The following is a 14,900-nucleotide window of genomic DNA, read 5'->3' as shown; positions in this document are numbered from 1 at the left end:
CCAGTTCTTCTAATCTATCTGGCAACTGTCTAACTGAGTGTTGCGGACCTTTTACATGAGGAAGACCAATTGTGGATGACCCAGTGCCATGTCACATTAAAAGCATACCAGGAAAGGGAGCCTGGAAAGCTTGTATTGTGACAGCAGCTTAACGGCTGACAACAAAATTCAAACAGCCAAGTTGAATTTACTTGAATTAATTAGTCAGCTTTTAAAACTATTAATTGCAAGCAGCCAAGTGGTGAGTATGATATGAGTGTGTTGGAATTAGTGCTATGGAAATGTTCTTGTAAACATGGGGGGGGGGGGGGGGTTGTATTCACTGGAAACTCAAACAAAAGTAGATCAGAAGACAGGGAGGCTTTTTATATAAATATAATGAAATATTCTTGAGAAACAAGGGTAATTATGAATAATTTAGATAAAATAATATATTCTTAGCTTAGATATCCATCGTGACGTTTTTCTTGATCAAACTCGATTTGATACATTTAATCATGCAGGAAGCCAGTCGGCCCCCAAAAGGCTTAGTGGAATCAGAATGTGCAGAATAGTTTAATTGAATAGTTGTGAAGAAACAATCAGTTCTAAACGTAATTGTTGGATTAGATGTGTGAAGACACATTGTTGTTCCATCCTTTTTCCTCTCTCTGTCTGAAAGACTGTGACAGTGAGTGTGTTTTTTTGCACCGTCAGTTCTTTGAGTCCTATCCCTCCGCAGGCTTCTTTCATCTATCCATCTGTGTTAGCATCCTGTTACCCAGGAGAACAGCACATTTGAAGCTCACTGTATCAGGGATTTCAGGAATCTTGGCCCAGAAATTTGGGTGGAATTGTTGACATGGTGGAGGACTGCTACAAATTCTGAGGATGTACAATGCGGTTAGGCTTTGTGCTGTGATAGTGACACAAGCAGGGCAGCAGATATTTATGACAATGAGCCAATATACATAATTTTTAAAGTACAAGTATAAACAGTTCATACACAAGATCTAAGTATGGCACAAAATCTTTACTTACTGTTGTGTTGCTTGCTTTTGCGTTGGCCCTATATGCAAATGTTTCATGTATATTTGAGCTTTTATTATGTCTTAATATTTCTACAGAATGAAAGGTGAGGTAAACAATCTGGCAACCTGGTTAACTCATGGAACACCATCACATAATCCGCTAAAGCAATGTCTCACACTTGTTAAAGTTCAGTGCATGAACAATACAAATCAATGTTTTTTTAATCAAAGTCACAAGCCAGATGGGGGGAAACAAGGCTCTGTGGCAAGACAGGGCGAAATGAAGAGTCCGAGCATGTAGCAGCCGAAAATCAAAAGGAAGACATCACAATGGGGAATAGCAGGCAAACTGCAGGTGGTCAGAGTAAGACAAGAAAGCTCCGAGCCATACAAATGAGCAGAGGAAATATAGGGAAGGACAATAATTGTATATTTGTCCTCCACAGATCCAAGTTTTTATCTTGAACGGCCAATGATGTAAGCGCTTATTATCATAATTGACTCTGCAGGTACTAATCTCAGGGGTTTTGTTCTATTTTTTTGTTTCTGTTGAAAAAAAAACAGCAGTGAAGAGGCTGATGAAGGAGGCTGCTGAACTGAGGGATCCCACAGAGCACTACCACGCCCAGCCGCTGGATGTAAGTTCACCAAAGAACCCAACACAGCTGCAGCACCTGTCAGTATTTGTACCATAGGCTCACTTTAGCAGCTGAAGTTCACCAAAACAAGCGATTTCTTCATGCAGTCAGATTACACATATAACGTCAACCCACGTGCAAACAGACATGAAGACACTAAATTCTGTCATTTGATAAGATTTGAACCTGCACGAGAATTAGCATGATGCTATTTCATGAAAGCCGCAGGAAGCGCTGGAAAAGAGTCATCCAGAAATTCCCTGAGCTGTGTGCGCCTACGGATGATCGTGTGGATCCAAACACAACTAGGCTGGCTTCCCCCGCAGAGTAACATAGCGAGTTTTTTTCGCTCTGCGTCTGGTATGAACGCAGCACAATCAAGCGTCTTTAGTGAATGCAAGGACCTAATATATTATAGTGTGGGGAATTTTGTGTCAACATTTTTTTTCCAGTCAAAACCTGTCTTGAGGTTTTGTACATCATATCCATCACTTGTCACTCACAGGCCAGTCAGAGACTGTATATATCCACCTAAGCTAATGCTCTTTCTTACAATGTTAAAATAAAGTCCTGTACCTGTTTATCCAGATCAGCTCTGAAATTGAATGGGTTCTTTCTTTGTTCATGTCCCATTCTTCAATAAATTTAAATGGAATTGGATTCTGTAGTTTGAGAGATCCTACCAACAGACAAATAAACAAACAGACAAACAGCAGAAAACATATCTTCCTTGGCAGAGGTAAAGAGACTGTACTCACCAAACTAATGAGATCTGAGAACGTGGTGACATTACAAAATACAAGCCAGGTGAGTCAGGAAACACAAACAGTCAGTAGATCACAATGGTCATGAACATACTTTCCAAGTTAGTTAAAGAAGAATGAGAAAACGAATCAGAGCAGTCCCAACTGTCCAGTGTAAACATACAAACAGAATCTTACAGTTTGATGAAATGTTCCCTGGCTTCTGTTATTTAAATTTTAACGTGAGAAGGAAGGAAGAGGAAGTTAAACCCCAAGTTGCTACTGATGTATGACAGGTACAATTTTATGTTTCTGTGTGTATGTTTACACACAGAAATATATACATATATAAAATATATTTCAATCGAAGAATGGGGATGAGGATTTATATAACTGCTTAATATTAGCATATCAAACCGCTGTGGGAGTAAGATTTCACGTTGCACAGTTGAAGTCGGTCTCAGTGTTGTCACTTCACACAGACATGAGAAGTCACAGGGTCCTCACGTCTGTGGCATGTGCTCGATGTGACATTTCCCTCCTCCTCTCTCTGCAGGATAACCTCTTCGAATGGCACTTCTCCGTACGCGGGCCTCCAGATTCAGATTTTGATGGTGGCGTTTACCACGGCAGAATCGTGCTTCCCCCAGAGTATCCCATGAAGCCCCCCAGCATCATCCTCCTCACAGTAAGCAGCGGCCAAAGGCCACGGCTCTCACCTCACATCCGATTATTCTGCTGCGGAAGCTGAACATGAAATCATCGCATCAAATGATCAAAGAGTTGAAAAAGGACAGCATGTCATTTAACCTTCAGCCATTTCTAGTTGCATCACACGTGGTGACGGTTGTCAGAGTTTAGCGCGGGCTGCCACCAAACTGTCAGAGGGATTCACACTTCTTTAAAGAGAACATGAGATTGTGTCATTGTGTTCAGACAGCTGTGTGACACTTGCACTAATTGCTGCCTGATAAAAGCCGTACCACTCTTGAATTGTTGTGATTGAAACATATTCTTTCCTCTTGTCTGTGATATTTCCGATATTTTCAGTTTGCAAACTCCTACTTTGCAGAAGAGCAGACAACATTTCCACATTCCTTACTCGCAACTCTTTCAAACCCCCATGTCAGTTTGGCTTGTCATAACTTTCGAGAATGTATGTTTTATTCATTTCTCCCCACCCACATACTCACCTCCACCACCTCTTTGTTACCTTCCGTCCTAGCCGAACGGAAGATTCGAAGTTGGTAAGAAGATTTGCCTCAGCATCTCTGGCCACCATCCAGAGACCTGGCAGCCGTCTTGGAGCAGTAAGTTGCCCCACATTCTTTCTTCTTTCCTGAGTTCCTCTTGTAAAGTTCTTCTTTGGCCCTTTTATATTTTTCAGTACATTTATTTTATATATTGTGTTGTGAGGAGGAACCTTGAGTGACGGCTTGAAGTAGCAGTGATAACGCTGTCCATTATTATTAAATTGCATTACGCTCGACTCTCCAATGAAAAGCAGTTTTCAGATAATGACACTCTAGAATGGCACTCACAAGAGCGCATACCTCCACCAAAGCAAAAATAACTAATTTCCTATCTCACAATGTGAAAGAAACAGAACAAACGTTTCCTGGATTTGCATTTCTTTCTGGACCTGCACCAAAATTCTTTCTTGGCCCATGTCCTATCCTCCCACCAAGTTTTGTGGAAATCCGTTTAGTATTTGTAGCTTAATCCTGCCAAAAAACAAACATACAAACCGAAGCACAGTGGTGAAACATAACCTCCTTAGCCGACGTAATAACACTAAGGATGTGGCCATCACAAACAAATAATGAGTTTTTAAAAAATATTTTTTTTGGGGTGGTATCATTTGTACTATAATTCCAAATTACTACATGTTGAATATATAAAGGGTTGCAAAGGGGCGGACTATTTCCGGTAAATTTCCGGAATATTGAGTTCGGGAATTTTGAGAATTAAAAAAAAAAAAAAGAAATTCGAAAAAGCTGCGCAATAAAAACATCATTCATAACTCTATTCTAAAGATCAACCCTGCACTATGCATTTCTCCATCACTTGTGCAGATAATTCCCAGCATCCCGCACACTACAGCAGGGCTATTGAGGCCTGCTGTAGTGTGCAGGACTAGTCAGGTAAGTTTCGATGATATAACTGGGGAAGATATATCAGCATGCTGATTGAGGATGGTTCATCTGTTCATCTAGCCTATTTCTATTCATTTATCCATTAATTGTAAATATTTTTAAAGACGATTCCAATTGTTTGGCCTACTATTTATATTTCTAGCATTGCATTAGTGTTTTTTTACAAGCTTTTTTCTCATCTTACTCTACAGAGCACTTCCATGTGCACTATCTCATGTGTGGAGACATTTCACCCCAGCCAATGTAGAAGGAAAGGCTGAGTGCATTTGCAAATACTGTTTAAAGACCTATGTTGAGAATGACACAAAGATCCAGAACATATAGTCAAGTGCCCAAAGTTTCCTCAGGGCTCAAATCAGCCTATGACAAAACAAATGTTTATATTTATCCATATATTCCCATGGAAAGTTTCCCACTTTGAATATTCCAGGAATTTTGCATCCCTATTTATAACTAACATGCCCTTATTTTGTCATTTCATAATTGCCAGTCTGCTTTTGACTTTCTCTCTTTTAAAAAGCTTTCATTGCCTTGCTTAGCTTTATTTGTATTTCAATACTGTTACCGCTACCATCAGGGAAACGAAATAAGTCCTGCAAATATTTCAAAGGAACAGAAGAAATCTTTGAGGTGCACGTACGCTTATTTATTTACACACCTCAGCTGGAAGGGGTGTGCAGAGTATCAGCATTCCAAAATTTGGCGAAACGGAAATGACTGGAAATAGTTTATGCATGCAGAGTGTTTTCCAGTTAGAAAAATGTAATTAAAGCAGCAGAGTGTTGAGGCAGTCATGGCTCTGTTGTTTTACTGAAGCCAGTAGAAGGAAATTAATCAAGACAACAAACAAACATTGAGAAACATTGATCAGCAAATTATACCATGAGCAATCACAAAAAGTTTGTAAGTATGAAATTAGATATTTATAAAACTGGGGAAATAAGAAATTAATTAAGTTTTTGAGCCTGCAGTTGAACTTAATGTCTGTCTGTCTGTCTGTCTGTCTGTCTGTCATAATAAACCAGTTTTAATGTTATTAATCCCTCTAAGCTGGCTAAATAAAGGCTATAAATATAAATGAAATAAAATTTGATAAATTGATAGGTGTCACAGAAGAGAGGAAGGTCTTATAGTCTTAAATTGGACTTAGATGTTCTATCTGCAATATATTTAACAAAATGAATAATGAATCCTTTTGAAAATATGTTAAAAAAAATGTATAAAAAAATGTGACACCCACCACCAATACAAATCCTAGGATCCATGTGATTTTTCTGGTTTTCACCTCATATCCTTAGTGTTGGTCATTGTAAAACAATTAATATTTGTTGAATACCTGATGGCGAGGCTGCTTCATGGGCTTGTTTTCCTGTTATAACCTCTAAAGTCAAAAAGAAAAGTATTCTTCCAAGAACTTTTTTCGTTCTTTACAGGTAATCCATCCTTTGGCTGAGTTTTGCTTTCATGTTACTTCCCAGTGTGGGACTTCAATCAGCGGGAACTCAGTGGGAGACGGTGCATTTTACCTCAAAGAATTTTTTTCCCATACCGGTTTCCTCTTTTAACCAAAAACAAAAGTTCAGATCAATAACACAATTAATTCTCAACGATGGATGCTTTACACTTCTTTCTGCCAACTGCCTGGTCACATGGATGGCCATGCCTTAGAGATTTTACTTCCCCTCCTGTGTCTATAAGTTGTGTCTCATCCTGTTTGGATTGAGCGCAGGAGGCACGGCTGGATAATTACTCCGAGTTGTGAGCGTCACAGGGAGACCAGCTGCAGTGATTCCCTGCTTATGCTCACCGCTGTCGGCTGCTGTTTCACTTTGTTTGCTACGCCAACGCATTTAATGAAGTGTGCCTAAGTAATTCAAAAATTCCCTCTGATGTCACTTTAAAGAAGGTTTATAATTTCACATTTTACATATTCCTATTTCTTTAGATAGATGCATACACACATATAAACTTATTCATGAATATGTTTATTTCTTTTACTCCGCCTGTTTTCCTGGTCTATTTGTATTTAATACTGTAAGAGTGCCAGAATTTAAATATTTATTCTACAATAAATTTGTTAAATTTTGATTTCACATTCTCATTGATTGCAAGTAGGTAGAGAAGCAGGAGTACACACACACACACGCACACACACTGATTCATCTTTTTCAGAAGCTGAGAAGATTCAAAAGTTAGAAAGTTGGCCCATATCTCAAAAGACACTGCTGTTTTTAAAATAAAATGTGCTGCTGCTGCCTCAGATGACTCTCTAATTTAACTTTGATTTTTCTGGTGACTCAATTTAATGACAGTGCAGTCCAATTTGCAACTGCAAGTACATAATGTGACAAGGCGTGTAGAGCTCTGTTATCCAATGTCAGTCACAGCAGCTCAGTAAATAAGGGTAAAAAGTGTCTAACCCTCAAAGTCTAGGGTTTTTCAGCAGATGCCGGTTATTGTTAGTGCTTCAGTATTTTATTGCAAAAGATTTTTAACATCTGTTATAAAATACATTACTTATTCAAATGCTCCAAAATTAACATTTCAATTTTTGTACAAGTTCGTTTCAAAGGTTTGAGAATCCCTACATGATCTTATAACTAGTGCTGTCAGTTTAACGCATTATTAACGGCGTTAACGCAAACCCATTTTAACGCCGTCAATTTTTTTATCGCGAGATTAACGCAGAGCTGCCAACTCTCACGCTTTCGCCGTGTGACACACGCTTTTGCATGTTGGTGGTTGACTAAGTCACAATCATTTTTGAAAACATCATCGTATCAGGCTGTCATGAAGTACAAGGAGCGGGCGAGTGTGTCTGTGTGTGGTTCCAGATAGCGCATAGTAGCCCCGCCCCCTGCCCCCGCGCACTCACTCAGGGAGACACAGTGAGATCAGAGCTCGTTCACGTGCAGCAGCCTCTCAGTGACTGACTGCTTCTTAACTATGGAAACAGTGAAAACACAGAGTTTCTCTGGTCTCAGCTGATCAGTGATCAGCGCCGCAGCTTCTCGATCAGAGCAGAAGCTACAGTTGGTTTTATCGAGCTTCAGTTTCTGTGTTCGCCTCCAGTCTGACCTGCTCTCGTTTTTTGTTTTAATATTTTGCCAACTAAAATATATATTTTTAAGCTATTAGGCTGCAGCTATATGTTTTTATTTATTTCAAAATAGGGTACTTCTTTTTCATACATTTTCCACAAATATGGGGAGGACTCAAATAGCCCTACACAGTTCTGTGTTTAATTTGTTTCAAAGTAGGCCGACACTTGCCTCTGTGTTTTGTTTGTTTGTTATTTTGTTGCTTGTCTGTTTGAGAGGCCTGACTGCTATGTTCACAGCAAACTTGAAAAAAATAAATTATTAAGCCATGGTTTAAGTCCTTGTTTACCTGAAATGTGCACTTTATAATTTTATTTTGTACCGCCCTGTTTGGCAATGTTTTTTTTCAATAAAATAAAACATTTGTACAAAGCAAGCCAATCCACTTTACATGTTGATAGAGCATTAAAACCCCCAAAAAATGTTGGCGAAAAAATTTATGAAGGGACATTAAGAATAGATACAAATTGCGATTAATCGCAAATAATTTTCAGATAACTATGACATTAATGCGATTAAATATTTTAATCGTTTGACAGCACTACTAATAACAAATAATTATATTTTATATTTTTACATTTTACACTATAATTGGGCGATAACAAGATATAATCAAAAAACTAAAGTACACAGAGGAAACTAGACTGGCACATGTTATAGTGCATGCTTCCACCAAGGCTTCATGAAACCACATTTAAATTCACTAGATCATGATGTTTTTTGAGGGGGTTCTGCACTAAACTGCAAATATATCAATATCCTAAACATTTTCATTAAGATCCGTTAATTATTCTCTATTGTTTCATTATAGGATTCACTTTCAACTTAGTGGTAATTGCAGCAAAGCTACATTAGGACATTATATTGTGCAAAGTGTGTTTTTATTCCAAAAGCAGGAAATGTCTTCCATACAGGGTGAGTTCAACAGATCACATAAATGTCAAATTCATTTGCAATTCAGCAAATATCAAGAGTCAGCCTGTGAGTAGCTTCAGAATTGATCCATCACGGTTTGACATATGTTACAACTACACACCACCAGCTGGCATCTGTTTGCTCCAGAATGCAGCGTTCTGGTTGATTGAATGATGTAGTGTCCCCTCTTAGGCCTTTCCTTATGTCTCTCTGCTCAACTCGCCACCATTTCCTCCCCAGCCAAAATATGGTACAAGTTATACCACAGATTGACCTTTTCTTCTCCAAATGTCTCTACTCTGCAGAGATCATCCTTTGCTAACTTATAATTACTTACTTACTATGCAAACTTACCAGGTCTGATCATCCAATAAGAGTATGCAGTGGAGGAATATAAATGGTGCATTTGCTGTATGTGCTATCATGTTTATTTTTGAAAGATATTGTGAGACCCTAGCTTTGTTGATTAAGTTTCAAGTTTGTCTGAGCTGGGGACGGTGTATGTTTAAAGCCCACAGGATTTACTGGATGTATAACTGCAAAATCACTAGGATTGTCCTTAAAATGTAAACCCATTAATACCACTTTGCATATCATGTCTGGTGGGTTATACAAATAAAGTCCAACGTGCGAAGCATCTAAAGAAGGCGTATTTATCACAAACACAAATAATGGGCTTCCAGATGCTTTATTCAGTATATTGGATCAACCGGAGCACAGACAAACCCCTGACCCTGACCATATTGTAAAATGTGTCCCCCGCCAGCTGGAGAATGTGTGAGCACAGACTAATGGTAGACGTCCTCACAGGCACTGGGGTATATCCAGGCTTACGCGCTGAAAAAAAAGCACCATACCCACTTATGTAACACAGGCTCTGAACATGACGACATGTGCAGCCTGTCGTGTAATTTAACCTCCTCAATTGTAACAAGCAATGTTTAACATGCTCTGTTTTTAATTTTTCTCTCCTTTTGTTTTTTCCTCTTCCAGTCCGAACTGCCCTAATCGCTATTATTGGATTCATGCCAACAAAAGGAGAGGGAGCAATTGGATCTCTTGATTATACCCCAGAGGAGAGGAGGGCCCTTGCCAAAAAGTAAGATTTGGCTTTTCAATGTTGAGTCTCTGCAGAGCATGTGTTGTGTGAATAAAGTGGATATAGAATGGTAATGGGATTAATGTATGGAACAATGTGTGTCACAAAAACATTATGACCTTACATGTGGGATACGCAAACACAGCTTGCTGCTGGTTAGATGGCATTAACATAGTAAACTCCGCACAAACATGCAATATAATCAGCACCTGAGCCTCGGTGGACGTGACTCAATCCCCAGTCACAAAGGGAAAGGAGGCTGGTCAAGCCAGCTCTGACATGCAAGATGACAAATTCATTATCGACAAAATACCCGGTCTCTGGAGGGAGCATGAGTGGGCACATAGCTCTTCATTTCACACTGCAATTCTCTCTGAGAATGTGATGCAATGCCAGAATATGAGAGGCTAAACTTGCTCTTCTATTAGCAGATGAGACGGGGGTCTTGATCACCAGGCTGTTTCATTAGCACATGGAGATGAGATAGACACTAAGACGCACTGTTATAACTACTATGCTGCTTATCTCCCTGATGGAAAACTTTTATTTTCCCTTCAGTCCAAGGCTGAGACAGCACTTCTCTTTGCTTTTTTTCATCTCCTGTTTCTATGCCCCTGGTGATTGGGAGAGCTGCCAGTCAGAGGAGGCGCAGCAGAACAAGCTTCCTGTCCAATATTTGTTCTGGTTTGCCCATTTTATCATATAGAAGTTGGCCAGGTGGTGATGTGGCTGGAAAAACAAACAATGGGGCCCTGCGGAGGTATGAGACGGCACAGAAATAAGATAAGATAGGATGTCACTCATTACTGAAACCTGCGCACCCATTTCATAAACAGGAGACCTGCTGTAATTTCACATATCGTGAAATTAGTTGTCAAAAATAATTTACATTGCAAGGGCATGATAAATGGTGGTCATGTAGTGTGGTTTTAAATGTAGGGTAAGCCCTATTAGTTCAATACACTTTTTGTCAAATTCTGCTTATATCTCCTCACAGTCCACTACCGTACAATCTGTGTGTTGTCTGGTAAAACATTTGGTTTAAATACACAACCTTGGCTCCATATTTGGTGAAAGAAAGAAAGTTTGACTTCCCAAATACCAAAACTACATAATTTCTGTAGCTCAACAGAATCCAGCCAAACCTAAACATGATAACTGAATAATTTAAGGGCAAAGACCCGCATTAACATTGATGAGCATTCTCAATGGTGGAAAGAACAGGAGATGCCTTCGTACAATCCTGTCTTTTAAAAGATCATGTTGTCCTTAGAACAAAAATTTTGAATAAAGCCAAGACAATAAATCTTTAAAAAAGACGAACTGGAAGATAGAAACTTTGTATTCAGGCGGTTATTTATCAACCCCCATAACCTGTGGAGCAAATAAATCACACTTACCTATTAACTGTCACATTTCCAACTGCTTATTATTTCCTGTTATGAAACTGATTTTTGTTTTGTTTTTTGTTTTTACTTTGCAAGAAGTAGTTCACAAAACTCCAAGGGAAACACTTGAATGAAAAGTTCAGACGACGACCTGTCAACAGCCAAAGTTTAAACTTGCTTTGCTGGCTGTGCAGTTTGTTTGTGCATTGAGTCTCCCAGGAATTATATTCATCTTGAGACATGCAAGTACTCTTTTGCACTATTTTAATCCCACTTTTAGACAAGCAGCAGAGGTAACCCTGCCGAGTGCAGCTGCAGGCTGGTAATACACAAAAGAGATGCAGCTACATAAACACAGGGGATGCTGAGAGTCTGGGTAATTATGTCTGTAATTGTCATAGCAAGGTAATATTACTTTCTTCCGGGCTGTGATTTCCAAAGTATATATCACATGGGTATTTTTAACACTTAAACACACTGTTTCAATGTAGTTTGCAAACACTATGACGCTAATTGCACTAAGCGAGTGAGCATGCTAGGAAATAGTATACTGTGGCTCTCAGTGGGGGAGTGTTAGTCACTCTGATCTATAACGACCTCCGTTTGATATGAGGTTTTGGTTGATTAAGTATCAGCAGTCTTTTCTCATTTCAACTTCAAGACTGTCAGCCGGTGAGGTAATATTGTCCCGGGAAAGCCTAAAAAAGAAATTAGATTCTGGTCTATACAAAAAACGCATTCAAAAGGAAAGATGTTAATTGCACAGGCTGCTGCATGTAAACAAAGCCAACGTTCACGGGCATATGTCATGAAGATCTTCAGAAGCTGGTATTTGGGAACAGAGGATTTTTGTCGCTCTATGGCAGACTGGTTTTAATGAGACCCTGACTCCCACTGCATACCTCCATTGTATTAGAAGCTACCTGCTTTCCGTCACCAGGTTAGGTCTTTGGTCTGATCTCAGAGCCCTCTTATATTAGCTGAAGGGTTTTGGTGGTAAGACTATAAGGCTCAGGGGTTGTAGCTGCCTCCTGAACCTCAGACAGACTCCAGACATGAACATGCATGATCTATTATTAAAGTGGCCAGCTTTATGAAGTCACCTGTTCTAATATGTTACGGCAACTTCAAGCACAACAAATTATTTTGATTATTCCCCCTCTTTCTGAAGAAAGTTGACATTACTTGCACATAAAAATTGATGATCCACGTTATCAGATGGTGAAGTATTTGATTAAATGTTTCAGAGGAAGCAGCACTATTTTTATTGATCTTTGTGCCGCTAGGGAAAGTTAGAGGTTTTCCTTTTATGATGGAAGCAAAGATCAGTGGGGGGGGGGTGTAAAAGAGACAGTCTGGGGATCAGCTTACTTTTATTTTTGGAACTTAGGTTTCAGGTAAGCTGAGCTAAAACTGACATAATTCCCTCATGTATTCTCTATTGTCTTTTATTGTAGCCTGTCCCACAGCAACAGCAGAGTATCAGGACAAACCAAGCGTTGACTGTGGATTCTCTATAGAGGTGTATACATTTTTAAACATTGGCAAAAATGATCCACATTTAATCATTTTCGAATCAAACTGTGAGTTGTAATATAATTATTTCCTGAACAGTTAACTCCAACGTAACCACATATTACAAAACTAAAGGTCGGCATGTTAATGCCAGACAGGCTTGTTTGAGTATTGGGTTGATGTCCTGAGATTTTCAGTTATTTCTGCAGAGAGAACCACTAATGAGAGATATCTGGAAAGACATAGGCTGAAGCAAATATCGCAGGTCAAAGTTCAACTACATGTAAAGCACATAGTTTACCATCTTCTAATGGCTACTTCCATCGGGCTAATTGAATTGAATTAATATGTCATGTTGCAAAGAAAAAGTCTTGGTGAAGTAAAGTGACCTGCCGTCACCCTATGAGTATCCAGTAGAACATTTGCTCTACTGCTCTCTCTTGCTCCGAGTGTCTAATGTTTACCTACTCCTCTGCCTCCCTTAACAGTAGTGGTACATGTAATAAATGTAGTGTGTTGATAGCGATGGAGGCGAGGCTTAGCGACTTAGAAGCTCGGCTCAGCAGCTTAGAAACTCCGTTAGCTGTAGTTAGCCGGCTCCCGCTAGCCGCGGAGCCACCTAGCTTAGCACGTAGCTTAGCCTTAACGAGCAGTCCCCAGACTAGTCCCGTGCAGCCGGGAGCCCAGGGCAGATGGGTGACGTTCCAGAGGGGGCATAGTGCTAGACTTAGAAAGCCCACGATTAAAGAGCCACCAGCTCACTTTTCAAATAGATTCTCTCCACTCAGCGAGGCACCCGCTGATAAACAAACTCTGATTATTGGCGACTCGGTTCTGAGAAACGTCAGGTTAGCGACACCAGCGACCATAGTTAATTGTATCCCAGGGGCCAGAGCCGGCGACATCGAATCTAAACTTAAGTTAATGGCTAAATCTAAAAAAGGTAAATACAATAAAATCGTAATTCACGTCGGCAGCAACGACTCCCGGCTTCGTATGTCGGAGGTCACTAAATTGAATGTTGAGTCGGTGTGTGCTTTTGCTAAAACGATGTCGGACACAGTAGTTTTCTCTGGCCCGCTCCCTAACACAACAGGTGATGACATGTTTAGCCGCATGTTGTCTTTTAACCGCTGGCTGTCGAGGTGGTGTCCTGTAAACGGCGTGGGCTTTATAGATAATTGGCTAACTTTTTTGAGAAAACCTGGTCTTGTTAGGAGAGACGGCGTTCATCCCACTTGGGATGGAGCAGCTCTCTTATCTAGGAATATTACTAAGTCTATAACATGACAACCCATAGTTGGGACCAGGAAGCAGAGCTGCAGTGCTAAACACTTCTCTGCGCTCCCTCTGGATCAGTCACAAAACCCCATAGAGATTGTGTCTGTTCACCGTCCGATTAAATTATTGAAATTAAACAATAATAGAACGAGAACTCCACACAAAAATTTAATACAAATTAAAACAACCTCTGAAACAATACAGGAAACCCAGACTTTTAAATGTGGTCTTTTAAACATTAGATCACTGGAAAAAAAGGCTCTTTTAGTTAATGAAATAGTCTCTGATTACAACATAGATTTATTGTCCCTCACTGAGACGTGGCTGCATCCTAATGATTATGTCAGTCTAAATGAATCTACTCCCCCCAGTCATATCAATTCACAGGTTCCTAGAGAAATTGGGCGAGGAGGTGGAGTTGCTGCTATTTTTAACTCCAGTCTATCAATTAATCCTAAACCTAAACTCAGCTACAAGTCATTTGAATGTCTGGTTCTTAGTCTTCCACGCCAATCAAGGAACCACCAACAGCCAATCATATTTGCCGTAGTTTACCGTGCCCCCAGGGCTTATACTGAATTTTTAAAGGAATTCCCTGAGTTTTTATCAAACTTAGTCCTAAAGACCGATAAAATTATTATTGTTGGTGACTTTAATATTCATGTTGATAATAATAAAGATTGCCTTAGCGTAGCATTTATTTCAATACTAGACTCTATTGGTTTCAGTCAGTGTGTGCACAAACCTACTCATTGTGGTAACCACACACTTGACCTTGTATTATCGTACGGTGTCGCAATTGAAAATTTAACAGTACTTCCGCGCAATCCAGTTCTATCAGACCATAATTTAATAACCTTTGATTTTTCAATAACTGAATATATGCCACTAATAAAAAATTCATTTTCTAGATGTCTACCTGATAGTGCTGTAGCTAAATTTAAGGAAATAATCCCAATTACATTTAAACCCGTATTAGCAGTAGATATAAACAACAAATTCTTTAAAACCCTGAGCTCCATTGAGATCGACCACCTCGTCGATAGCTCTGCAG

The 14,900-nt window shown here is 39.5% G+C and overlaps 1 protein-coding gene across 1 annotated transcript in view; it reads left to right on the top strand.

Annotated features, from left to right (window-relative positions):
• The window catches only part of ube2j1 (ubiquitin-conjugating enzyme E2, J1), a 41,028-nt gene that overhangs the window by 12,426 nt on the left and 13,702 nt on the right, over nt 1–14,900 (top strand). The window contains exons 2-5 of the mRNA XM_062411123.1: nt 1,575–1,648; nt 2,948–3,079; nt 3,617–3,701; nt 9,557–9,662. Coding sequence (XP_062267107.1) covers nt 1,575–1,648; nt 2,948–3,079; nt 3,617–3,701; nt 9,557–9,662 — 397 coding nt within the window. The remainder of the gene's footprint in view (nt 1–1,574; nt 1,649–2,947; nt 3,080–3,616; nt 3,702–9,556; nt 9,663–14,900) is intronic.

The sequence above is a fragment of the Platichthys flesus genome, chromosome 18 (genome assembly GCF_949316205.1).
Source record: "Platichthys flesus chromosome 18, fPlaFle2.1, whole genome shotgun sequence".
Taxonomy (NCBI): domain Eukaryota; kingdom Metazoa; phylum Chordata; class Actinopteri; order Pleuronectiformes; family Pleuronectidae; genus Platichthys; species Platichthys flesus.
Note: the sequence above shows the minus strand (reverse complement) of the source record. Positions and strands in the feature narration are given on the sequence as shown.